Here is a 26,597-nt window from a genome sequence, read left to right as displayed (position 1 = left end):
GTCTTTCATCTTACCTGAGTCTATCATCAGCTTTCCACACTCCATTAATAGCTCCTTCTGCTTTTTTTCTACCCCTTTTCTTGCCTGCATTTCTGGTTGCTAATCCTGGATTTGATTTCATTGTTTTCACACCTCTGCATTCCTGCACGTCATTGTTTCTTCCTTTAACTGCCCCCTTTTCCTGAGTTTTCCATAAAAACAACTGTTGTATTCTATTGCATTCATCTTGTGGTAATGAATCTATCCCCGCCATGGTTCCCTGCTGCAGAAATCCTTCCAGATCTAGGTTTTCTTTATCTAGAAGTTCCTAAAGTTCATGATCCTCCAGATCTGTTTCACTCTGGGTCATTTCCTGGTCCATCTCTAGCTCTATTTCATTCATCATAGTTTCTTCCTTATCACTAGTATTTTGTACTGGAGTGTAGTTTTCCTCTTTCTCCTTTTCCTTAGGGTCTTTCTCCATAGACTGGACTTCATTTGGCATGTCTTCCATCTCTTCCAGAGCTTGGAATTTATTCTGACTAGCCTTTTGACCCTCATTATGTTGTTGTTTTGTTTCTTTTTTACTTCCTTTTCCTCTGCTTGATACTTTCTAAAAGTTTTCAGTGTCCTTCTTTGCTTTTAGTTTACTTTTGTCTTCGGCTTTACTGAGAGGGCAGTCTATGATCAAGTGTCCATGTTCGTGGCATTTACGGCATCTGAACGGGATATGCTCATAGTCCACCGTTTGCACCCATTCCTCATCTAAAACTTCCAAGATAATTTCGTCCGAAAGAGCTCCTGAAAGATCCATCTCCACACAAATCCTTGCATAGGAAGTGTATTTACCCCTTCTGGTGGCTTCCGAGGCTTTGATAAAATGACCTAGTTTATTGCCTATAGCCACAAGTGATTCATTTTGCCAATAATCTAGGGGTAGAGAAAAAAGCCTTACACAGACCGGAACTAAAGTGAAAGTTTCCCGCTCTGGAACAAAGTTCATCACCTAGGGCCACATATAGAGGCCCGCTGCTGCAAAAATGTAGGGCCCTCCTTCGAATATTCTATCTTTGTCTTCGATGTTTGTAAACACCACTGTGAAGAAACCCTTTGACCTAAGGTGTAAATCTATGCTACCCTTGGGTTTCCAGTGATATTTGATCCAGGTTTTCAAAGCTTTTTCAGTGGGCCATACACCTATGAATTTGCAAATGATGGCATAAGTCTCCATATGTTCCCTGTGCTCCTGCAGTACCGGATTATTTAAAATTACTCTCGGAGTGATTTTCGCTCTGGGTCTACACGGTCCCTTTTGTTTAACGTCCTCTTTTTTTCTTCCTGGTTTTTGTCTTCTTCTACCTTGTCCTTTGTGTTACTCTTTTCCTTGGATTTTGCCCCCTCTGTCTCCTTTTCCTTATTTCTGCTTTCTTCCTCCTCTGAACCTTTGACACTACTCAAATGTGACTTGCCTCTGCTAGTCACAGCATCTTTGTGGGAGGGAGTGGAGCTCCCTCCTCCGCAGGCCTCCATTAGGGTCAAACTCTACATATCTCAGAAACTCTGCGCAATTTTTCTGTCCGCTCTTCCTCGGTCACCGAAAAGCGCGGAAGGATTATAATTATCTTTAATAGATATTCTCTCTTTCTATTGATATATAAGGGAGGTTTTTTATATATATTTACACAATATTGCAATGGAATTATTATAGTTATTTTTAATCCACACATTAGTTTTTTTTTTTTTTTGCTATATAATGGAGACTTTCTATGTATATTTACACAACATTACACTGAAACTATTACAGTTATTTTTAATCTACACTAGGTCTCTTTTTTTAGTATATAATGGAGGTTTTCTATGTACATTTAAACAACAATGTGAGTAATAGAATACTTTTTCATGGTATCAGAGTTAGTGATTCCTTTCGTGTTCCTGCCTTGTCTTTTTTTAATTAAGTGTTTTTAGAGTTTTTCTAAGCTTATGAGAATTTGTATTTGTACAAGTTTGTACATGGGTACCTAATTCCCTGAGCTTATCTCGATTGCTGATTCGCCGAATATTTGGCAATTAGACATGGGCGGGGTCAATTGACGTGCCCATGTCCATTTGATTGCCAAATATTCGGCTAAGCAGCAATCGTGATAAAAATGCCCTACCTACTTAGGTCTCATTGATAGGATCATTCTTTATTTCTTTCTTCTTTAATTACTCCCTATATTTCACTTAAAAAAAGTGTTAGAATTATAAACTCACATAAAAACTTGCATGAATGAACTCACATAATAGTTAGGCTCTCGATAGGGGAAAGACTCACTTCTATAAGGAGAATAGGATAGGGTGTGTTGCTTTTAATTTTGAGGTTATACATTGTAAAACGCTTCTGGATTTGCTCAATCTTTCTCTAGGATTCTCTAGAGATGCTACAACCCCAAACCTCACATCCATATAAGATAACTGGAGTGACTAAAGTTTCAAAGAGGAACTTCTTTCTATCCCACATTACGACGTTTGTCGTTTTACAATTATTTTCAAGACCAAAATAAGCTTTCCATCCGCCATTAATCATTTTCTCAATGTTATAGTTCCAGTTGAGCTTGTGATGAATATCAATTCCTAGGTACTTGTAGGAAGACACTTCCTCCAATTTACTATTGTCATACATAAAATTAACGTAAGTGTCCTTCTTGGATTTGATAATCATAACTTTTGTTTTGTCAGTGTTAACAATCATACCCATGGTAGAGCAGAAATCCTTAAGAAGTATAAGTTGCTTATCAAGATCAGATGGGCACCTTGTGAGAAGAACAATATCGTCAGCGTAGAGAAGAAGGATGATGACTATCCCAGCTAAGATCGTGCCAACACATCCTGCTTCCTCTAAACAACCTTCTAGCTTGTCAATGTAAATGCCAAATAGGGTAGGGGAGAGGGGACAACCTTGTTTAACTCCGATATTGCACTTAATATCTTTCGACCACCCCTCATTGCTCTTTAACTTGGAAATTACATTCTCGTATAACCTTATAGCGGCAACTCTCAACTCAAAAGGAACCTTTAGCTCTTCTAATCTGTTCCAAAGGTTGTTTCTAGGAACCGTATCGAAAGCCTTTCTAAAGTCCACAAAGCAACAAAAGATATTGGCTTTATCATTGTGGCATTCCTCCACAATGATCCTAAGCGTAACGAGGTGGTATGTTGTTGAGTGCTGCTTTCTAAAACCCGCTTGACCTTTATCCCGCTTACCTTCACTTTCAAGCCATATGCTCAACTTCCTTTCCAAAATAATATCATATAAAATAGTATTATTATTAATTTTTAATATTAAAATTATTAGTTTTAAAATTATAACCTTGATAGTTCGTTAAATGTGTTATAATTAATAAAAAGAAAATAAATACCGTATAAAATAGTATTATTATTATTAATTTTTAATATTAAAATTATTATTTTTAAAATTATAATCTTGATATTTCGTTAAATGTGTTATAATTAATAAAAAGAAAATAGTTGGAAGTTAATTTTTTTTTGAAATTATGGATTTCATAACTATATTGTTATAGTCAATATTTTAAAATTAATTAGTAAATTAAAAAGGGAGTAGTTTTTAAGTGTTTTTTTTGGAATTTCCAATAGATTTTTTAAATACTACTCTATTAAGAAGTAATATTATGAGTCATAACCCACTTTGTTTGTTTAAGGCAAAAAAATTACAACTTTTTTTATATTTATAACCAAAATAATAAAAATCAAACTCTACATTTAAAAAAAGTTGGGATTAATAACATATTTTTTTCATCAAATGAGATTTTTTTATAAACTACTATTTTTTCCCAATAAAAATAAAAATTAAAAATTAAATAATTTTAAATATAATAAATAAAAAAAATTCAATTTTAAATTTTAAAATTACCCACCTACAACATCCTTCCTCTATAATAATTAAAAAATATATATTTAAAAAAAATAATAATATAAATCTATTTTTATATTAAAAACATATTTTAAATTACAGTGGGATGATAAGTCAGTCCAGGATTATTATTTTTTGGCCCAGTTTTATCGATTTCTTGAAACATTTTAAGAAACAACAATTTTATTGAAGTGACATAAACCTTCAACCGAACACCTTATCACTGTTATACTCGTGGACAAAGTTTCCTAACAACTCTGTGGAAAGGATAGACCACGATTTAAAATATTTGGTATGTTAGACTCTCGGACGCGTTTTGTTTGTATATGTATATGTGCTTTACCTTTTCTGAATATTCATTTCTTTCAAGTCTCTTTATCACTATAGGTTATTAATAATGATGGAGACACTTCTTCATCCACATTTTCCAGCTCTATGATGGCGACCAGTCTTCAATGCTTCTTTCTTGGCAACTTGCACACCATTACTGAGTACTTTTTTTTTCCAGAGAAAAAAACATTTTTTTTCATTATATTTAATTTGGAAAAAATATTTTTTCCTCATATTCAATAAGGAGAAAATACAAAGTTCCTTTTTCTAGGGAGATCTTCTACCCATCCCATTACTGGTTACTAGTTTAGTCTTCAATGGTTCGTTTTTTGAGATTTGATGGGAGGAATTTTATAATTTTCAATGGTTTTGGTTACTAGTTATGGTCTTCAATGGTTCGTTTTTTAAGGTTTGATTGGAGGAATTTTATAATTTTTAATGGTTTTGGTTACTAGTTATGGTCTTCGATGGTTCGTTTTTTGAGATTTGATTGGAGGAATTTTATAATTTTCAATGGTTTTGGTTACTAGTTATGGTCTTCGATGGTTCGTTTTTTGAGATTTGATGGGAGGGATTTTATAATTTTCAATGGTTTTGGTTACTAGTTATGGTCTTCGATGGTTCGTTTTTTGAGATTTGATGGGAGGGATTTTATATTTTTCAATGGTTTTTTGAAATTCGACAATAGAAATTTATATAAGAGCTAATGGTTTTGGTATATTTTTAAAACAGAGAGACTGAATGAAACATATTTGAAAGAGATTTGTCTATTTTTATAATAATTTTTAGATTGAGTATACGATATTTTTCTAGCCATTGTCAATATAGCTGTTTTTTAGCTGTTGGAGTTTCTTCTCTATTTATTTAACATGCAATGCTTGATCTGCTCATTCAGCTTGTCTTGACGATGAACCACACTAGTTGGTTCGAAATGCGTCGACAAATAAAATTTCTTGTGATGTACGCTGAAAAATCTCTCAGAAAGTATTACCAATTTATAATTTTTTTTATTAAAATTATAAATTTAAATGATATAATTTATATAATTTGAATGTATTAGAATTTTTGATGTATTAAATTTATTTATATTTTCAATGAGATAATTTAAATAATTAAAGATTACATTTTCAAAAAATTATATTTAAAAAAAAAACATATTATATATATATATATATATATAAAATTTTATTTTTTCTCTCTAACCTCTATACATACAACTATTCTTAAAAAAACTAAACAATTGCCTTCTTTCCATTTGCTTGTTTGATATTTCGGATATTTCTTTACTTCACATCACTTGTTCATGTTGTCGTCTAGCTAATTGAACTTCACTTATTACTGCTAATACATATCTAGTGTTCTTTTCAAATCATCGTTCTTATCTTGCATCTCACTGTTGGGACAGGGTCCCCTTGGTCAAATTTTGTTAAGTTTTGTGAAATATTGTAAATCCTTCGCATTTTGAGGAGTGAAGTGCAAGTAGCGCAAATCGATAGGAGTCAAAGGGGCTTTAGGAAGGTCAAAGCCCCTTAGTTTGTTAGAGTCAAGTTGTTTTGAGACCCACCCATGGTTCGCAAACCATGGTATTGTAATAAAGAAGAATATAAAAATGAGTCATAGAAGAGTCATAAGTTAGGATAGAAGGAAGAATAGTGCATGAGTTGATTTTGTTTTATCTATTATGTACATGTGTGAAGGGGAAGGCTCCTACAGATGTGTGCACGGAGACCTTGATATGTCCGCAACAGAGTGTGCGGGCCCCTACAATTGTGTGTGCAGGGTTGGAAAGAGCTGTAATTGAAAATCGGAAGCATAATAAAAACCTATTTTGAAGAACTATCTGTGCATTTATGTATTACTATTTTATTTCTAAACTTATTGTATTTTTTATCTGTTGAATGCGATTTAATAAGGAAAGTACTTAATAGATTTCTGAAGACGTAGATCTGTTTATTTATATGATGTTATGCATGTTTAGTGCAGTTGGCGAAGGACATAAGTTTGTTTACTGTTATTTACTATAAAGGATTAGGGTATGCGAAGGTCAAGATAAAGCTCTATCTTGACTGGTCATTCTATTAACCAGAGGATTAAGGAACATGCTGCTGATATCTAGCACGGGAGGACCAAATCTTCAGCTTTGGCCGAACATGCAGAGAAGACCACACATCATATATGCATTGAGGAGGCTAGGGTTATCGCTAAGATTCCTCATTTCCACCATCGTAAGTTTAGGGAAGCCATTGAAAATGAGAGGTCTTCCAGTAATATTAATAGGGACGATGGCTAGAAAATTATTAGTTGTTGGATTCCTGCCCTGTCTTCTTAGTTTTCTCCGTCTTTGTCTAGGCCCCTTAGTCTTTTTTTCTTTGGATTATTATTATTATGAACAATATTTTATTATTAGCATTATTTTTTTTTTTAATGTAACGGATATGATTTTTATTTATTTGAAAAAGATAGGAGGGGTCTTTGCCGAGGCAGCCCCGTTTACAAAGAAAACAACTAGCATATTCAGCTTATGAGTTACAGCCTTGTCATGAAATTTGAAAGAAGTTATCGTCATTGATAAATAGCTGCCCTTTCATGAGTGAACATCCTTTGTTCGCCATCTGATCCGCTTCGCCATTCAGGTTTCTAAGAATGTGATAGAGCTTGTAGGAGGTGAAATATTGAAGGACTCTTTTCAATCTTCCCATAATTTTATTGAGACTAGCGTTGTTGAAGGGGTCCTCTATGTTTAATTTTTTTATTAGAATCTCTAAATCTCCAAAGACTTGGAGGTCTTTAACTCCCTTTTCTCTTGCTATTAGACAAGCTTTGAGGAGACTGAAGATCTCTGCCTGGTTGTTGGTTTTCTGGCCTAGACCCTAGTAGAAGCAGTCTCTTGAGGTCCCATCCGAAGAGTAAATGACCCCTCCAGCACCAGCGTTCCCGGGATTTCCTTTGGAGGCCCCATCGAAGAAGATTGTGGTGAGTTTTTTAGATCTCCACCAGTTTGTAAAACATTCCTAGGGATCTCTTATTTTCCACTCTGGATTTACTGTTTGAGGGGCGAGGAGGAGCTTACGAGGAGAAGGCTCAAGCGAGCAAAGCCATCTCCTTTCTTCAGGAAGGAGCAGAGGATCTTCTTTGAAGAACTGTTGTTGGGCTGCTTCCAAGAGGAATGCTTTAGCTTTAACTGCAACCTGAAGAGGGGAGTGTCTATTTCCATTAAAAATTTGGTCGTTACGAGCCAACCATATCTGCCAGCAAACGAATTTGGGGATTGCTGTCCAAATTTTTCGCCAGAAGGATTTGGTGGGGATGCTATGAGGATAGATATTGTTCCAAGAGGCGAACAATTCAACAACAGTGCTCTGAGGGAAGGCTGGAATCTGCAAGTCCAAAAGAGTGAGCCCCCATGTTTCCTTAGCAAAATTGCACTCCAGAAATAAGTGTTGGGTTGTTTTAGGGTTGCTTCTGCATAGCTCGCACCTATGAGGTCCTGCAATATTCCTTTTCTCTAGATTGTCTCCTGTAAGAAGTTTGTTATGCATCAGCATCCAAAAAAAGAAATTCACTTTAGGAAGAGCTAGATTGTCCCAGACTAGCTTCCAGAAGGCCGGAGAGTGACTGCTGTTCTTTGAATTCTGGAGTGCTTTGTATCTTGCTGCTGTGGTGTAGGTGCCTGACAGTCCCCAAGCCAAATTGTCTCTCAAATGGCGGTGTTCAGGAGTGGAGCCTTCCAACAATTCGACAAGAAGATTTTTTTGAGGCGTTAGCCAATCTGGGATGCCATTGAGATCCCAACTAGCCCATTCTCCCCGATAGTCCCAAATCGAGAGGTCGTAGAGTCTGTTTTTGCCTGCACGTAACAACCATTCTCTGATGTCGGCTATGTCTTCATTCCCCTCCAATGGGTCGCTCCCCATTATTCTGTCCTGCAACATGTTGATACGCTTGCCATTGCCCGGCACTCTGTACAGGGATTTATTAAAAAAATGCTGCTTTTGCAATAGAGTTTCCATACATGCGTGCTGTTGACAGAGGAATCAAATTGCAGATTTCTGTAGGACGAATTGCGGGCATATTTAGACAGCAGTGTGTTGCTGGTCGGGTGATTTGGTTCGTGGGCCATTTTCCAGAGGAGTTTTCCACCCATCGCCAGATTAACAAGGGAGGGATCTTGAATTTGGAGACCCCACTCTGCTATCAGCCGTCTAACCAGGTCCCAGATTGCTAAATGTAACTTGCTTTCATTACCTTTCCCACCCTGCCATAAAAAGTCCCTTAATAGTTTAGAGATCTGCTCCATGACGTTTATGGGGGCTAGTAAAAATGCGGCTTGTTGAGATTGCAACAAGATGATGGAGCTTAGTGAAAAGAGTCGCCTTCACTAAGTGGGCCCGCAGGCTATTTTTGGCGCAAGTCTATTTTTAGACTATGTCTATTTTTATACATATGGATCATGTCTATGTTTATGGATGATTGATCAAGTTGGAAAAAATAGATGGACTTCTATTTTTGATGAAAGTGTGAGTGATCACAGTGTGAGTGATCAAGTCTATTTTTAGACTGGCTGTCAAAAATAGAAAAGTCAAATATTATTATCTCACAATAATATTTGGACTATAAACTTAATCTTATTCTCTTGGAGCACTTCAGTTTGAGCTACGGAAGTGGCACATGCAGCTGTCAGAAGGAAATTCGTTTTTCTTATGAGTCAGTTGAGTTGTTGCATGCATGACTTCAGTTAGAACTCAAGTGAGTTGAGTTTAGTGGACTGGAGGTACAGTTGATGGAGTTGTGTTCAGTTTAACTTAGTTAAACTGGTTGTAGTTAGTCTAACTGCAGATAGACTAATGATGAGTTGTTAAACTAATTATTAACTCATAATACAACTAAAGAATACATCAGTTAACTCAGTTGCATGTCAGTGCATGTTCAGTTCAACAGGGACAGGTGGTAGAGAATCAGATTGCTATCAGTTGTGACTATAGTTGTGCACCAGATCTTGCACAATCAAAGGATTGAGTATGCCAATGAGTTTGCTCACGTATTTGGCCCGCATTTTAGCCTTTGCTCACGTCCACAAAGAGTGAGTGACTATTTTGCAGGTGAAAAATCGAGTTTGGGAAGCAATTCTCATCAGTTCTTGAGCAGGTATTGAGCAGTGGAGGCAGGCAAGCAGTGGAAGAGATTTGGAGATCAGATCTGAGCTGTATTGTGTGTAACAGAGGTGGAGATACTTGTGAGAAGTATTATGTTGTGTAATGTTACATGACTCAATCATTAATATACAGATAGTGTGGGGTTTTTAGCGAGATGCTTTCCCCGTGATACATACTGTGTTAATGTGTGAATGCTCTTGATGTTTTATTGTTATTGATGCTGCTATATTCTTGATCAACGTAGAGGAGCTTATGTATTGTGTATGTTTTCCGCATTAGTAAATGATCAGGATAATCTCCGTTGAATATGTGTTAAATTATTAAAAATTTCTACATGGTATCGGAGCTAGATAATTGTAGAAAAAGTTTCTACATGGTATCGGAGCAGCTTGATTTGTAGAAGAGATTTTTACAGGATATCAAGCGAGGGTTGATCGGAAGCAGTTGAGTTGGTTGCTGGTGGAATTCGAATTTGCAGCAGTGTTTTCTTGGTGACAACGCAGCAATGTCTTTCAACGGATTGCGATTGGAGTATGCTCTTGAGGGCAGCTCAAACTATATTGCATGGAAGGACAGGATGGAGGCAGTATTGGATGATAACGGGCTGAAGGAATTCATAGATACGGATATCCCAAAGCCTACTGATGCTACTCAAGCTGATGCTTGGCAAAAGAAGATCGCAAAATGTCGAAGAATTCTGTTGGAGGGCGTGAAGGATCACATTGTGTCCAGCCTCCATGGGAAGGCTACTCCATATTTGATGTGGAAATCATTAACAGAATTATTCCAAAGCAAGAGCGATCAGAGGAAGCTGGCGCTCAAAGATAAACTCAGAAACATCAAATGCGAGAAGGGAGACAGTATTCCCAAGTATCTCACGAAGTTCACTCAGTGTCGAGATGAGCTGGGAAGTGTGGGGGTTACTGTCGATGATGAGGACTTGGTGAGCTTGGCTCTCCTTGGTCTTCCGAAGAGTTGGCATTCCTATCAGGACTCTGTCAATGGTCGGGAGAAGTTGCCAGGATGGGAAAGACTATGGTCAGATCTTGTGCAGGAGGAGATCAGGCGGAGTACTAGGGACGGATCTTCGTCAAAGGGAGCTGATGAAGAGAATTGTGCTTTGGCTGCCAAAGCAAAGAAAGGGAAGAGCAAGAAAGCTTCTCAGTCTGGTGCGAAAGGCAAGAAGCAGGATATGTCCAAGGTGAAGTGTTTTCACTGTCACCAGCATGGACACTATGCCACAAATTGTCCGCAGAAGAAGAAGAACAAGCAAGCTGCTGGATCTGCAGGGGGAGAGGCTTTAGCTTCTCAGTTTGAGCTTGATTTTTCATTGATCGCATGCTTGGTTTCAAGTGTGATGGGATCAGTGTGGTTCTTGGACAGTGGTGCGTCTTTTCACATGACGGGAGATAGAGATTTTTTCTCTGATCTGGAGGACAAAGATCTTGGAGTGCACATCGAGATGGGCGATGATGGTAGATACAGTGCGACCGGTATCGGTACCATTTCCTTTGAGAGGGAGTCTGGTAAACCCTTTGTATTGAAGGAAGTCATGCATGTTCCAGGATTGAAGAAGAATCTCATCTCAGTGGCGATGTTAGAAGACAAGGGGTATGATGTTGTTTTCAGCGAGGGAAAGGCCTTCCTGCGCAGCAAGACAACTGGTGAGACCCGGAAGATAGGGGTTCGAGTGAGGAACCTTTATCAGTTGCATGTAGATGGATGCGCAGCAATGGCAGGCAAGGCAGAAGGATTGGTGAGCCGGGATGATGGCGAGTTGTGGCACAGGAGATTGGGTCACCTTCACCATGGAGCCTTGAAGATACTGCAGCAGATCACTACAGGGCTTCCTAAAGGCACACTTGCGCAGTCAGATCAGTGCAAGGGGTGTACTTTGGGGAAGTTTGTGAAAGCCACCTTTCACGAGAAGGATAGTCGCGCCACGACGATCCTTGAGAGAATTCACACAGACGTGTGTGGACCTTTCTCAGTTGCTTCGACAGCAAAACACAGGTATTATGTGATTTTTGTTGATGATTTCTCTCGTAAGTGCTGGATCTTCTCCATGCAGAAGAAGAGCGAGACATATTCAAAGTTCTGTGAATTCAAAGCACTGGTCGAGAAGGAGTCGGGGAAGAAGGTGAAGGCTCTTAGGAGCGATAATGGTGGTGAATACATCTCGGACGAGTTCAAGGATTTCTGCAAGGCAGAAGGGATTCGTAGAGAGCTCATAGCTCCCCATAACCCACAGCAGAACGGGGTAGCTGAGCGGAAGAACAGAACGATTGTGGGTGCTGCACGGGCAATGTTGCATGATCAGGGCCTACCCCTTCACTTGTGGGCGGAAGCATGCAATACAGCAGTTTATGTGCAGAACCGTTGTCCTCATAGGATACTTGGCATGAGTACACCCGAGGAGGCTTATTCTGGTAAGAAGCCTGATCTTTCTCATTTGAGGATTTTTGGTGCTAACGTTTACATGCATGTGACGAAGGATGCCAGAAAGAAGTTGGAGCCGACTGCAGAGGTTGGGATATTTGTGGGGTACACTGATACGCCCCACAACTATCGTGTGTATTTGCCAGACAGTGGTAAAACTGTTGTGCGACGGGATATAAAATTTCAGGAGGAGAAAGCCATGAAGTGTTCGCTTGAGAGGGAGCTACACTTGCATGCAGATGAGGAGCTATTAGTTCCTAAGGATGAGCTTCAGGACGTGGATCAGCCACAGGACGAGGTTCATGGAGTGGAAGAGACCACTCATGCAGCGCCAACCATCAGAGGGCGAAAGCGCTTGACAGAAGCTGAGCGACTGGCTCAAGATGCAGAGAAAGTTGTAGGACCACCTACAGCCCAACGCAGGCAGAGACAGTCACCTGATCGGTACACTAGATACATGGCTCTTATGAGCAAGTGTGTTGTGACTGAGCCATCCTCTTTCGAGGAAGCTGTGGAGGATCCCGCATGGGTAGACGCCATGGTGGAAGAGTATGATTCTATTGTCAGAAACAGTGCATGGGAGATTGTTCCTAGACCGGAAGGGAAATCAGTGGTAGGTTCGAGATGGATCTACAAAGTTAAGCAGGCAGCTGACGGGAGTGTGGAGAAGTACAAGGCAAGATTTGTTGCCCGAGGCTTTTCACAGATTGAGGGGATCGATTATGAGGAGACCTTTGCACCTATCGCAAGGTATTCTTCCATACGGACGATTCTTGCTCTCTCAACACAGATGGGATGGCACATTCATCAGATGGATGTGAAGACTGCGTTCCTCAACGGAGTCATTGAGGAGGAGGTGTACATTGAGCAACCCGAAGGCTTTGAAGTCTTCAGCAGCGAGTCGCATGTGTGCAGGCTCAAGAGAGCGCTGTATGGGTTGAAGCAAGCACCACGTGCTTGGTACACACGGATAGACAGCTATTTCACAGGACTTGGATTCTCCAAGAGCGAGGCGGATCCGAACCTATACCAGATTGTGGTGGAGGGTAAGTTGCTTATCATTGTACTGTATGTTGATGATTTGATTCTAACGGGTGATGAGCTGTTGATACTGTCATGCAAGAAGGATCTTGCTACAGAGTTTGAGATGAAGGATTTGGGCCTCCTTCACTATTTCCTAGGATTGGAAATATGGCAGCGCAGTGGTGGACTGTTTGTTTCTCAGGGCAAGTATGCTCGGGAGATACTGGAGAAGTTCAACATGCATGGCTGCAAGCCTGTTGATACTCCTCTTCCTGGAGGTTGGAGGAAGGAGGATGCCACTTCGGGAGAAGAAGTGGATGCCACTGTTTATCGACAGTTGGTGGGGTCGCTGATGTATTTGGTCAATACACGACCTGATATATGCTATGCAGTTAACCAGCTTTCACAAGCTATGGTTAAGCCTACCAAGCTCTTCTGGAAGGCGGGCAAGCATGTATTGCGCTACTTGAGAGGCACATCGGGATATGGTTTGTGGTACAGACAGGAGGATGAGGTGAAGCTATGTGGCTTCACGGATGCAGATTGGGCAGGGAGCCCAACAGACAGAAAGAGCACATCAGGAGGGGTCTTTAGTATCGGATCGACAACAGTTTCTTGGTACAGCAGGAAGCAGAGATCTGTGGCACTCAGTTCAGCCGAGGCCGAGTATATGGCAGCAAGTTTGGCTGCATGCGAGGCTATATGGATGAGGAAGATCCTGGTTGGTTTGTTCGGTTCTCATTTGGATCCTACTGTGATTTACTGTGATAACCAGAGTTGCATTAAACTCTCGGCTAATCCTGTATTTCATGATAGATCTAAACATATTGACATCAGGTACCATCATATCAGAGATTGTGTGCAGCGGAGGATCATGTTACTTTCGTACATTCCAACGAAGGATCAGGATGCTGATATTCTGACGAAGGCTCTCACCAGGAGCAAATTCGAGTACCACCGAGGCAGGATAGGGGTTGCTGATAATCCATATCTTGTCGAGAGGGAGTGTTGAGATTGCAACAAGATGATGGAGCTTAGTGAAAAGAGTCGCCTTCACTAAGTGGGCCCGCAGGCTATTTTTGGCGCAAGTCTATTTTTAGACTATGTCTATTTTTATACATATGGATAATGTCTATGTTTATGGATGATTGATCAAGTTGGAAAAAATAGATGGACTTCTATTTTTGATGAAAGTGTGAGTGATCACAGTGTGAGTGATCAAGTCTATTTTTAGACTGGCTGTCAAAAATAGAAAAGTCAAATATTATTATCTCACAATAATATTTGGACTATAAACTTAATCTTATTCTCTTGGAGCACTTCAGTTTGAGCTACGGAAGTGGCACATGCAGCTGTCAGAAGGAAATTCGTTTTTCTTATGAGTCAGTTGAGTTGTTGCATGCATGACTTCAGTTAGAACTCAAGTGAGTTGAGTTTAGTGGACTGGAGGTACAGTTGATGGAGTTGTGTTCAGTTTAACTTAGTTAAACTGGTTGTAGTTAGTCTAACTGCAGATAGACTAATGATGAGTTGTTAAACTAATTATTAACTCATAATACAACTAAAGAATACATCAGTTAACTCAGTTGCATGTCAGTGCATGTTCAGTTCAACAGGGACAGGTGGTAGAGAATCAGATTGCTATCAGTTGTGACTATAGTTGTGCACCAGATCTTGCACAATCAAAGGATTGAGTATGCCAATGAGTTTGCTCACGTATTTGGCCTGCATTTTAGCCTTTGCTCACGTCCACAAAGAGTGAGTGACTATTTTGCAGGTGAAAAATCGAGTTTGGGAAGCAATTCTCATCAGTTCTTGAGCAGGTATTGAGCAGTGGAGGCAGGCAAGCAGTGGAAGAGATTTGGAGATCAGATCTGAGCTGTATTGTGTGTAACAGAGGTGGAGATACTTGTGAGAAGTATTATGCTGTGTAATTTTACATGACTCAATCATTAATATACAGATAGTGTGGGGTTTTTAGCGAGATGCTTTCCCCGTGATACATATTGTGTTAATGTGTGAATGCTCTTGATGTTTTATTGTTATTGATGCTGCTATATTCTTGATCAACGTAGAGGAGCTTATGTATTGTGTATGTTTTCCGCATTAGTACATGATCAGGATAATCTCCATTGAATATGTGTTAAATTATTCAAAATTTCTACACGGCTTGGTAGATTGGGAGTGCGGACAGCTGAGATTTGATTAAAATCACCTTTCCTCCTTTGGTTAATCAATAGCCACCCAGAGCTGCTATCTTTGTTTTGATTTTACAAATGATATCTGACCAGAGCGACCTTCTATTGACACCATTTGTAATAGGGAGGCCGAGGTATTTAATCCGTTCCCAACTAGCATGACCTCTAAATCCCAGAACGTTCGAGATGTTGTTGAGTTCTTGTTGACCTGTGTTCCAACTGTAAATTTCACTCTTTCTCTCATTGATAAGAGCACCTGAGACTCTACAATAGCTTTTTAGGACTGAATCAAAGACTTTGGCAATTCTGGGGGACGCACCTCCGAGGAGAAGTGAGTCATCTGCAAAGAGAGCATGATTCAGAGGAACGACATCTGAGGAGGATTTGAGTCCAGGGAGAGAGCCAACAATTCTTTCAGCTGAGAGTTTTCTACTGAGGGTATCTACCATTAAGATATACAGGAAAGGAGAGAGGGGGCATCCCTGCCTGATGCCTCTCCGGGCTTGGAAAAAATTAGAGGGACGGCCATTGACAAGGGGGGCGATCCAAGGGTTATTGATGCAGGCATTTATAAGCTGGACAAAATGGGGCGAGAAGCCGAAGGAGAGGAGAACCTTGATGAGAAAAGAACGATTGACTCTATCAAACGCGTTTGCCATATCTAATTTAATCAACATACCTTTCTCTTTTCGCTTTTTGCTGGAGTGGATTGTCTCCTGGACTTGAATGACATTGTCGAGAATGTGCCTGCCTTCCACGAAGCCACCTTGAGGACTAGAGATCAGCCTCTTGAGCAGAGGCTTGATCCTGCTTGCTAACAGTTTGGCCAGTATTTTATAGGATGCATTACAAAGGGATATGGGTCTGAATCTGGAAAATGTTTCTAGATTGGAATCTTTGGGGATTAATGCTAGATAAGTGGAGTTGGTTCCTCCACCAATCTTAGCTTTTCTCATGAACCCCTTTATCATTTTTTGGAGATCTCTTTTGATGATGTTCCAGCAGACTTTATAGAAATGTATCGTGAATCCGTCTGGGCCTGGAGCCTTATCTGATTCCATGGACCAGATGACTTTGATGATTTCCTCCTCTGTTACCTCGCTGATGAGGGCAACGTTGTCTTCTGGTCTGATTAGATGAGGAATATTCGAGAGGAATTCTGCTATTTCCCCCTCGGAAGCCTGAGTTCCCTCACTAAAAATATTTCTAAAGTGGTTGTCCGCAACAGCTTTGACTTGGGTGAAGCCTTTGCTGACATGGCCCTCTGTTGTCTTTATTTCTGAGATGTGGTTCCTGGACAGCCGGGCTCTATATTGTCTGTGGAAGAAGGAGGTGTTCCGATCCCCTGCTTTTAGCCACAGACTCCTGGATTTGATTCTCCAATATTCTTCTTCTTTTCGGAAGGATCGATATGTAGAGGATTGGGCCTTTATTTCTTGTTCCAAAAGATCAACTGTAATCTCTTTGCTTTCCATTTCCGTTTGCAGAGTCTCCAAAGTGTACACTGCTTCTTTCCTTATGCTGGTTGGAGTAGGGACTGGTTTCCTTATCCACTCCTTCAGAGCTTGTTTTGTGGCCTTCAATTTTTGCTCCCACACAAAACTTGAGGACCCTGAGAATGACTTGGCCCAGGCTTCTTTTACAGTTTCGAAAAAGCCTTCTCTCTCAATCCATAAAGGGCTGAAGCGGAATGGTAGAGGACCTAGATCTTCTTCGTCTTCAAGGAGAAGCTGAATCAGCTTGTGGTCAGAGGTTAGCTTGGGTAAAATTTTGGTTTTGATTATCTTTTTATCCATAATAAGGGAACCTTGGACCAGAAATCGATCCAATCGAGCAGAGATGTGCTCTGGCCCAGATTTGTTATTGGACCAGGTATATAGGCCACGTATGGGAATAAAGTCTAATAGATCCCATTGCTGCGATAGTTCTTCCACAAAGGCCAGCATAGGATCTCTACTGTTGGAGCTGCCCCTTTTCTCTTTTGATTTCAGAACTATATTAAGATCACCTGCTAAGATAATGTTACTTGGACTATGTTGTTCTAAAAATGCTGAGAGAGAGGTCCAGCATTCTCGTTTTTCAGAGTAAGTGACAAGGACGTAAAGATTAAATAGAGAGATAGTCAGCTTACTTGCACAGTGTGTCAACTCCGTGAAGATCCAATGCTGTGTTTCATGAGAATTTTTTAGCAAAAATAAGTCTTCTGTCCAAAGAGTTGCCAGCCCTCCGGAAGAGCCCCTTGAACTTACTCCTTTGCCTGCACTTTTCTTCCACTTTGACTTGCTGATGTCTAGAAGCGCTCGGCCTTCTATCTTCATCTCTTGGAGCATGAGGATGTCTGAAGGTTCTATTTTCAGGAGGTCCATGACTGCTTCAACTTTGGAGGCGTTCCCTAATCCTCTGCAGTTCCAAGAGGCGAGCTTCATGATTTACTTGAGAGGGGGAATAGGGCCTCCCTTTGAAGGCCTTGGTCTGGTGTTTCTTCCAATGGACATTTCTATGGTGGACTGGCTACCTTGGACTTTGAGTCTCTCAGCCTCCTCTTCCCTTATTTCTTTGCGAGATTTCCTGCCTGCTCTTCTGGAGGGGCGCTCAAAGGCTTCATCCTCTGAAGAACCCGAACTATCTACTGGTTTTTTCCTTGTTACTTCAGCATAAGATGGGTTGGAGGGGCTACCTTGCGAGGCCTCAACCTGTATAGCTTCTTCCCCTTCTTTGTTGGATGGAGGGGCTTCTATATGTACCTGGTTTTCCTGAATCGTACCTGCTGGGTTGATCTGAGTTTTTTCTATGTCATTCGGGTTGCATCCTTTTCTTGATTGTTCTTGGAACTGCCTGGAGCTCCAGAGGTATGCCCTTTTCCATTTCCCTTTTTTTGATGGGCAGTCTTTTGGACTACCGTCCATTGATCCTCGTTTATTTTGTCTGTTTTCTCCTCTGCTTTTTTCTTGCAGTGCTTTGCAAAATGACCGTGACCGTGGCAGTGTCTGCATTTGAAAGGGAGTTGTTCATAATCCAGTTCCTGGATGTGTGTCCACCCAGCAACAGTGAGCTTAATTGCTTCAGGCAAACCCTCTTCTAGGTCAACTTCTACACAGATTCGGGCACATGAGTACTGATCTTTCCTTGCTGCTTGATCAATGTATTTTCCGAGCGCATTGCCAATGATCTTAAAGGTTTTTTTATTCCAACGGTGGAGGGGCAAATGGGGAAGTCGCACCCACACCAGGACAGCGGAGGGGACGTCCTGAGAGGGATCAAAGTTGGGAGACCATTTGTTTAGATACAGGCCTTGTGGTCCCATGAAATAAGGGCCATTTCTAAAGATGAGACTTATGTCATCCGGGTTTTCAAAGGCAAATATGAAGAACCCTTTTCCCACAAAATAGCTCTTGACCCCCTCTTTAATCAAAGGAGACCAATTTCTTTGAGTCCAATCCTCTACCAATTTTGGGGATGGCTAGAGGCCCGTAAACTGGCCTATTAACCCTCTCTCAGCGAGATTCAGAGCAGCCTTGCATGTTTCTTCTTCAGGAAGGGCAACCGTAGGGATCGAATCTAGTTTCTTGACAAACTTCTGCTGGCTAGCCGTGGGAGGGCGCTTCGAACTTGCGGCAATCAATGCTTTGAATGCAGAAATCTCCGGAGGCAGGTTGAGTGGAGGGGCAGGGCCCCCGCTGGATTCCATGGGAGAGTCTCTGCTAGTGAAACTCTACATCCGCGGGGCCGCGCAGGCTTGCTCCCGAAAGCCCAAGCTCTCCGATCTATCAAGCAGGCAGGTCTTTTGCCAAATTTTCGACTGAGAGATCCTCTGATGCAGCGTAGAAGGCCGAGGCTGGCCTGCGGCCAGGGGCGCAGTGCTGAGACGGCGGCTAGGTCTTCAGCAGGTCGAAAAAAAATAAAAAAATAAAAAATAAAAAAAAAAAAAAAAAATAAAATATATATATATATATATATATATATATATATATATATATATATATATATAATAATAATAATAATAATAATAATAATAATAATTAAAAAAAAAATATTAGCATTATTATTATTTATACTATTGTTTACTAATATCTTTAATATAATATAGATATATTATATATTTAATCTTTATTACTAGTTTAATCTTTGTATATATAAATAAAATAAAATGAATCAAATATTTCTAAAACCCTAATCTTTAGCTTCTTTGTATATATAGACCATTATAAATAATTAATTTTGATTCTTTAGATTAACATATTATTATATATTACATATATCAATATAAATAACCATATTTATATATATTTCGATATTAACTACTATATAATATTTATATATTTAAATATATATAATTTATTAATATATTATAATTTAATATAATACAATAAAAATGGCTTTAGTTATTATTTTAATCTTTGATTATTATATTCGATTATATCGATAAAATAAAATAAATGAGTCAAATATCATCAAAACCGTTATTAAGGTGATAATAATACAAATATATATATATATATATATATATATATATATATATATATATATATATATTTAATTAAACAATTAAACGATTAATAAATTTATTTGGTTCTTCATATTAATATATTATTAAATATTACATATATCAATATAAATAACCATATTGTATATCGTTATAAATAATTAATTTTGGTTCTTCATATTAACATATTATTAAATATTGCCCATGGGGCTTTGGATTGATGGTGAATGGGTGCATTGTTAAGGCACTCCGTGTGATAGGTCACTGGTTCAAATCCCCATGGGTCTTACCTACCAAAAAAAACACATATTATTAAATATTACATATATCAATATAAATAACCATATTATATACTTAGATATTAATTACTATATAATATTTATATATTTAAATACATATAATTTATTAATATATATAATTTAATATAATACAATAAAAATAGGTTTAGTTATTATTTTTAGTCTTTGATTTCGGTTATATCGATAAAATAATATAAATGAATCAAATATCATCAAATATAGCCGTTATAGTTGATAATAATAAAAATGTATTTATAGATATATATTTTTAATAAACAATTAATAAATTAATAAAATTTATATAAATATTATCAGACATTCCCCTTTCCCTCCCCCTAGTCAAATATAGTTGTTATCTTCTAGTTGTTGGGTTGACATGTCTCCCTATTTAACCTTCTTCCTAGATCTGTTTCTTCATCATGTCTTGAAGATCAATCACACTTGTTAGTTCGAAACGCGTCAACCAAAATCTTCAATGTGATTTCTTCCGAAAAAAATCTTTATACATTATAAAGCTCTAAGTTTTACAGAAACGCATCACATAGCCCTTTGGATGTAGAATCTTGTTTCTAGCACCCCTAATATTGCCTCGGGTGAGACTGCAGCCTGTGCTACGCAGGTTGTTGCCAAAAGGGCCGGTAGTGTAGGGTTTTGTTGGTTAGTGCAGCTAACTCTGAACCTGGGTCTAAGCCCCCTCAAGCCAACAAATGGTTCTATTGTCGGGACCAAGATCTATCTAAGGGATGTGTGATGTGGCATAAGTGGATATTGACTAAGAAGGAAGTCGAGAAGTGGATAGATCGGAAGCTGCACGAGTTTGCATCTCAAGAAAACAGGAATCCACGCATATCAAAAGAAGAGTGGTTGCAGAGATATTTGTATATAGAGGAACAAAAAGTTTCTTCTTCTCTTTTTCGTGCGAATTATACGAATGGTTGGCTAAATTAGTGGATGGTCAACCTACCTGAAAGTTGGATAACCCTATTATGTGGACTCCGAAGTTAGTGAAGCTCCTAGAAGGATCAGAAAACAAGGTTGCGAAGGTTGTCGATTATTGGATTGATAGTATCCTGGGTGGATTTATTACTGAGTTCATGATTGATACGTCTTCTTGTTATAACGAAGCTGAACTTTGGTTTTGCGAAGGACTAAGAGGTAAGTATCTGAAGTCTCTGAAAACCTGGATTAAAATTCTATTGTGCGACAAACGGATTATGCTGCTAAATTGATGTTTAAGAGAGACTCAATGGGAGATACACAAAGTGGGAAACAGTTCAGAAAAGATCTAGATACAATTGCTAAGTATAATCCTATGTTGGGAGCATCTAATAGTGGAAGAAGAAAATAATAGTCAAAAGACACCCTGAGGTGTTCCGCAGTCGATAGATTAGGGTACTACGGGAATACCACATCCATCCACTCCACCTCACACACCTACGCCTCCACCTCCACCTATGCCTCCACTATTCAATATGGAGAACACTATGAAGATTACTATATTTAGGGGTTTGGGGACAAAAGACCCTAATCAATTCTGGTTTGAAGCGGATGCTGTGTGGAAGTCAAAACAGATAACGAATGATGATTTGAAGAAAGCGCATTTGGTCACAGCATTGCAAGACAGGGTGCTGAGTTGGTATATTAAGTACAATATGACTCATCCAGTTGCGCTATTGAAAGACGCAAAAGATGCATTGAATAATGAATTCAGAAAGCCTAAGTCTCAAGCCCAGTCTGTGACTGAGGTCAAAGAAATTAAGCAGAAAGTGAATGAATTTACATGGGATTTTGATCAAAGGTTGAAATGTATGCTACAACAGGATAATCTACAGATCTCGAATGAGCAACATAAGGATTGGTATATTTCTTTGTTGTTACCTCATTTGAGATTACCATTGTCACTGCAGAAGGTTGGATTGCAGGCTAAAGCACTTGAAATTGCTATGAAGTTGGAGGCTTCACCTATTCAAGATACGACTCTGGGAGTGCAGCAGATTCAGTCGCAGTTGGATGGCCTGCATATGGATTTGCAAGATCTCAAAAAGGGGAAAGAGATCTAGAATGAAACCTGTTCTAAAGTATGGTGCTTAAAATGCAAGGGAAACGGTCATGATAAGGATCATTGCCCGGTCTATCAGAACTATCTAATTGGGGGAGGTCCTATCACCCTGAAGCCAAAAAATACCGCTAGATTGAGTAACGAGATAGTGCCATGGTGTGTTATCTGCCAGATAACATGAAAACACTCAACAAACAATTGTCGTTTGTTGCAGAAGTTCATACAAACTCCCCAACAACTATTTTTCCATTTTTGTAAGTCTGTAGGCCATGATGAGCGCAACTGCCGAAGCTATGATTTAATGATGGACAGAACTCTGACATATAGAGTACAGGTCGAGACACGTCCTCAACAGGAACAAGGTGCACCTGTAGCGTGTGGAGGATTCCAAGGATGATGAAGAGGACGAGGAGGAGTAGCTGGAAGAGGTCACAGACAGATTATTTTTTACAATTGTGGGGAACCAAGTCACTTTGAGGTAGATTGTTAGAACCTGACACACCCCTCTTATCAATATTGCTGATAGTTTAACCAAGTTATAGAGGATTGTCCTATAGTTATTGCAAAGATACAAGAGAATAAGAACCAACAACCCACTCAGAACATCCAGATGATGAGGTCAGAACCCCACGAAGATGGGCCCAATGTTAATATAGTTAGGTGAAGCGGTAGTTATTGGGGAAGATAAAGCCGCAGGGAAACAACCAGAAGAGAATACATGGGTGTGCAGGGCTGTTGACAAAGATACTGAATTTGATTTGGATAAGGCAAAAGAAACATTTATGGAGGCGAAAAAGAGCTTTATGGATTCAATTGCTTCCACATCGAAGACTTAGAGTGTATGAACAGAAAAACCTAAAGAGGTCATTGCTGCCTAGGAAACAGATCCTTCAGTATTGACATCCTTCTTACAGACCTACATGAAGATCTTAAGGGACCAGAAAGCAGTGGAGGGACTGCAAGAGTTAATAGACAACTACGCTGGCAAGGGTAAGTCGCTACCTGAACAACACACAATGCATAAAGTAGACAAAAGTAAGAAAAGGACTAGTTGGGAGATGAGATTGACTACACAAATCAGGGAATTTGAAATGGACCAGGTGATCCTAGATTTGGGATATGATGTGAATGTTTTGCCTAAATAGACTGGGAAAGTCGATGCTACAGTGGTCCCCAATTCAGTTGCGAATGGCGAACCAACATAAGATTATTCCTATGGAACATCCACTTGGAGTAACTTTCGACATTGAAGGGGCACACGCTATAGCTTATTTTGAGGTAATCAAAATAGTGGATAATAGTAATCCCTACCCAATGCTACTTGGAATCTATTGGGAGTTTGATATGAATGCAGTCATAAATTTGAAGAAGCGCATCATGCCTTTTGAAAAAGAAGGAACTGAGAGTCATTATTTCTCTAGATCTAGTTGAGGGTGCATGGTATACTGAACTAGTCCAGGATTATTATGAGGAGAATGATATTGAACAGATCTATAATCTTATTGTGTGGAATGAGGATTAGATCAACCCTATGGTGGATGGAATAATTACATGGGAAAAGGACATCTCCTACAACTCCAATTCAGATGAGGAGCTTGAGCATTGGCATAATAGATTGCATGAAGTGTCAGTGCTGTGATGCAACAAACTTACTAAATCACTCTGATGTATACTCATTGAGGTATGCAATTTACCATATTATGATGGCTTAGAAGATGTAAATTTGTTTCTTGATAAATTTGAAAGGGATGTAATGGAGGAGCATCAATTCCAGGCATTGGACATTGCGCTGAGAGCTACACCTTCTAGATAGTGGGGTACACATAAGAACATTTTTACAGAGTGGAAGGAGTATTTAATGATGATGAAGTTGTGATTTGGATATGAAAATACCTGTGTTTCTGAAAATATAAAGGAAAGGATGATCCGCGCGAGCATCTGGCTCCTTGGACGAAAGCATGGGGAGAAGAACCACAACGTGAATGGATACATATATTCTTCCATACCTTGGATACTATTCCGATGAATTGGTATTTAGATATAGAGTTGCGACATGGAACTACAGAGTGGGACATTCTAAAGGAAAGATTTCTGCATTTATTTTTGAGGAAGGATTTGAATGTATTGATGAAGCATTGCAGGAAATCAAGGCTATGATATTCAGAACCCATGTAGAGCCTATCTCATGGGTACAACCTAATTGAAGTACGCATCTGTGCCATGCTCTGGAGTGTTACAATATTACCATGGAAGAGGGCGAGAAAGATCCCAGGAATATCAATATCCCCGAGTCAGAGAGACATCGCGAAGTCGTTGGAGGTAAGCTAGAGGTTCCTGACATTTCAAAACCATTGAAGAACAAGAAAGTGAACATTGGGTCAGAAGAACAGCCGAAGTTCACGAATATAGGTGATTACTGGGATGAGGACACACTTGACAAGGTTGCAGAGTTGTTACGTGAATATTAGGACTTGTTTCCAACAAATTTGTTTGATTTAAAAGGGATAGTAGGTGATTTGGATGTTATGAAGATCAATATGAAGCCATATGCGAAGCCGGTAAAACAACGACCATATCTATTGCATCCTAAGTATAAAGAAAGGTGTGTGAAGAGCTAGATAAGATGATCGCAACGTGAATTATTGAACCTGTAGAAGAATCAGATTGGGTTAGTCTTATGGTAGTTCAAGAGAATAAGACAAAGGGTGAAATCTAGATTTGTGTAGATCTAAGGAATTTAAATGATGCTTGCATACATGATCCATTACCTACGTCGTTCACCGATGAAGTATTGGAAAACGTTGGTGGTCAAGAAGCATACTCTTTTACAGATGGGTTTTCAAGATATCACCAGATCAATATCGCGCCAGAAGATCGAAGTAAAACCACCTTCACCACAGAATGGGGCTCTTTTTTAGTATACAATTATGCCCTTTGGCCTTAAGAATGCCCATGCGATCTTTTCTAGGGTGGTAGTCGCAACCTTTAAGGAATTTATTCACAAGTTTTTGGAGGTCTACTTTGATGATTGGATGGTGTTTGGGTTAGTTAAAAATCATTTTGCAGCTCTTCACCTAATGTTGTATACTTGTAGGAAGTATCAAATCTCCCTAAATCTAAAGACATGCATATTTTGTGTACCATATGGAATAATTTTGGGCCACGTTGTTTGTAAGCATGGTTGATGGTGGAGCCTACCAAAATTGTAGTGATTATCAATTTGGACCCCCCAAGGAATGTAAAACAGTTGTGCGTAACATTGGGCCATACATGATACTATAGGAAGTTTATTAATGCATACGCATAGATCACTGCGCCCATGGAGAAATTATTGAAGAAAGATGCGAAATTTTGCTAGGATGATGACTGCCAGAAAATCTTAGATGTTTTGAAGGAAAAGATGGTTACATCACCTATTCTAGTATTCCCTGATTGGAAGAAATAATTCCATGTACATGTGGATGCGTCCTTCATAGAATTAGTAGCAACGTTAACCCAACCAGGCGCAGGAGATATCGACCATCTAATTGCATTTGCAAGTAGAAAATTATCTAAGGTGGAGAAGAATTATTAAACCACGGAGCGTGAAGGGTTGGCGATGGTATATGCAGTCCAGAAGTTCAGGCATTACCTATTAGGTGTGCACTTCAAAATGTATACGAACCACTCAACTTTGAAGTACATGGTCAACAAGCTTGTGTTTGGGGGGGGGGTGCGCGGTTGTAGGTGGTTACTGCTATTTCAGGAGTATGACTTTGAAGAAGCCAGGAATATTAAATGTTGGATCCGATCACCTTTCACGAATTGAGAATGGTGAAGAACCTACAAGTCTTGATGAAGGATTTGCTGACGCACAACTCTTTGTTGTGCGCGTTGCAGATGAACATTTTGCAGATATAATCCAATTCTTGTCTATAGGTACAACTCCTGAAGGATATACGATGTAGCAGAAGAAAGAATTGATGGTGAGGGATGCAGATTTCTCTGTCATTGCAAGGAACTTGTATAAAATGGGGTTGGATGAATTTCTACACAGGTATTTACCCGATTACAAAATACAAAGTATCCTTGCTGAAGCGCATGGAGGAGTTGGTCGTGGACATTATGTTGGACGAGCGACTCCACAAAGGATCCTACGAGCATGGCTATGGTAGCCAGCTGTGCATAAAGATTCTAAGGAATATTGTAGGACATGTGATGTCTACCAGCAAAACAGGAAGTTGTCGTGAAGGGATGAATTGTCTCTGAACCCACAGGTATCGTTATAGGCATTTGAAAAATTGGCAATAGATTTTGTGGGACCTATTCAACCACCAGGGAAAAATATAGGAGCGCACTACATTATCACGGTGAAAGAATACTTGACCAGCTGGGCTGAGGCGTAGCCCGTAAAATATTGCAACGTAGCTACGGACGTGAATTTTATATTTGAATACATTTTGTCTCGGTTTGGTTGTCCTAAGATTTTGATGAGAGATAGGGGTTCACATTTCTTGAATGAAACGAGTGTTGCTTTGCTAGAGGAATTCCAGATGTATCATCAGAGGAGCACGCCATACCATTCTTAAGAAAATGGAACAGTTGAAGCTTTCAATAAGATCTAGGAGAATGCTTTGACGAAGATATGTAACACAAATCGAAACAATTGGGATGTGCACATACCATATCTTCTTTGTGCATATAGAACTACCTGTAAGAAGTGGATTGGACAAACACCATTTCGA

At 39.4% G+C, this 26,597-nt stretch overlaps 1 protein-coding gene across 1 annotated transcript; it reads right to left on the bottom strand.

Moving 5' to 3' along the window:
• Nucleotides 1–7,230: 7,230 nt before the first annotated feature.
• LOC149247326 (uncharacterized) lies at nucleotides 7,231–8,229 on the bottom strand. Its single transcript, XM_089443898.1, has one exon. The coding sequence runs from the start codon at nucleotides 8,227–8,229 to the stop codon at nucleotides 7,231–7,233; it is 999 nt and encodes a 332-aa protein (XP_089300024.1).
• Between the last annotated feature and the right edge of the window lie 18,368 nt (nucleotides 8,230–26,597).

Source organism: Pinus tabuliformis, chromosome 7 (assembly GCF_031772625.1).
Source record: "Pinus tabuliformis cultivar Carrire ecotype Pingquan chromosome 7, CPIR1, whole genome shotgun sequence".
In the NCBI taxonomy this organism is placed as follows: Eukaryota; Viridiplantae; Streptophyta; class Pinopsida; order Pinales; family Pinaceae; genus Pinus; species Pinus tabuliformis.
This window is presented reverse-complemented; position numbering and strand designations above follow the sequence as displayed.

Coding starts and splice junctions, on each gene's coding strand:
- LOC149247326 (XM_089443898.1), bottom strand. CDS start 8,229: ATGGAAACTCTATTGCAAAAGCAGCATTTTTTTAATAAATCCCTGTAC.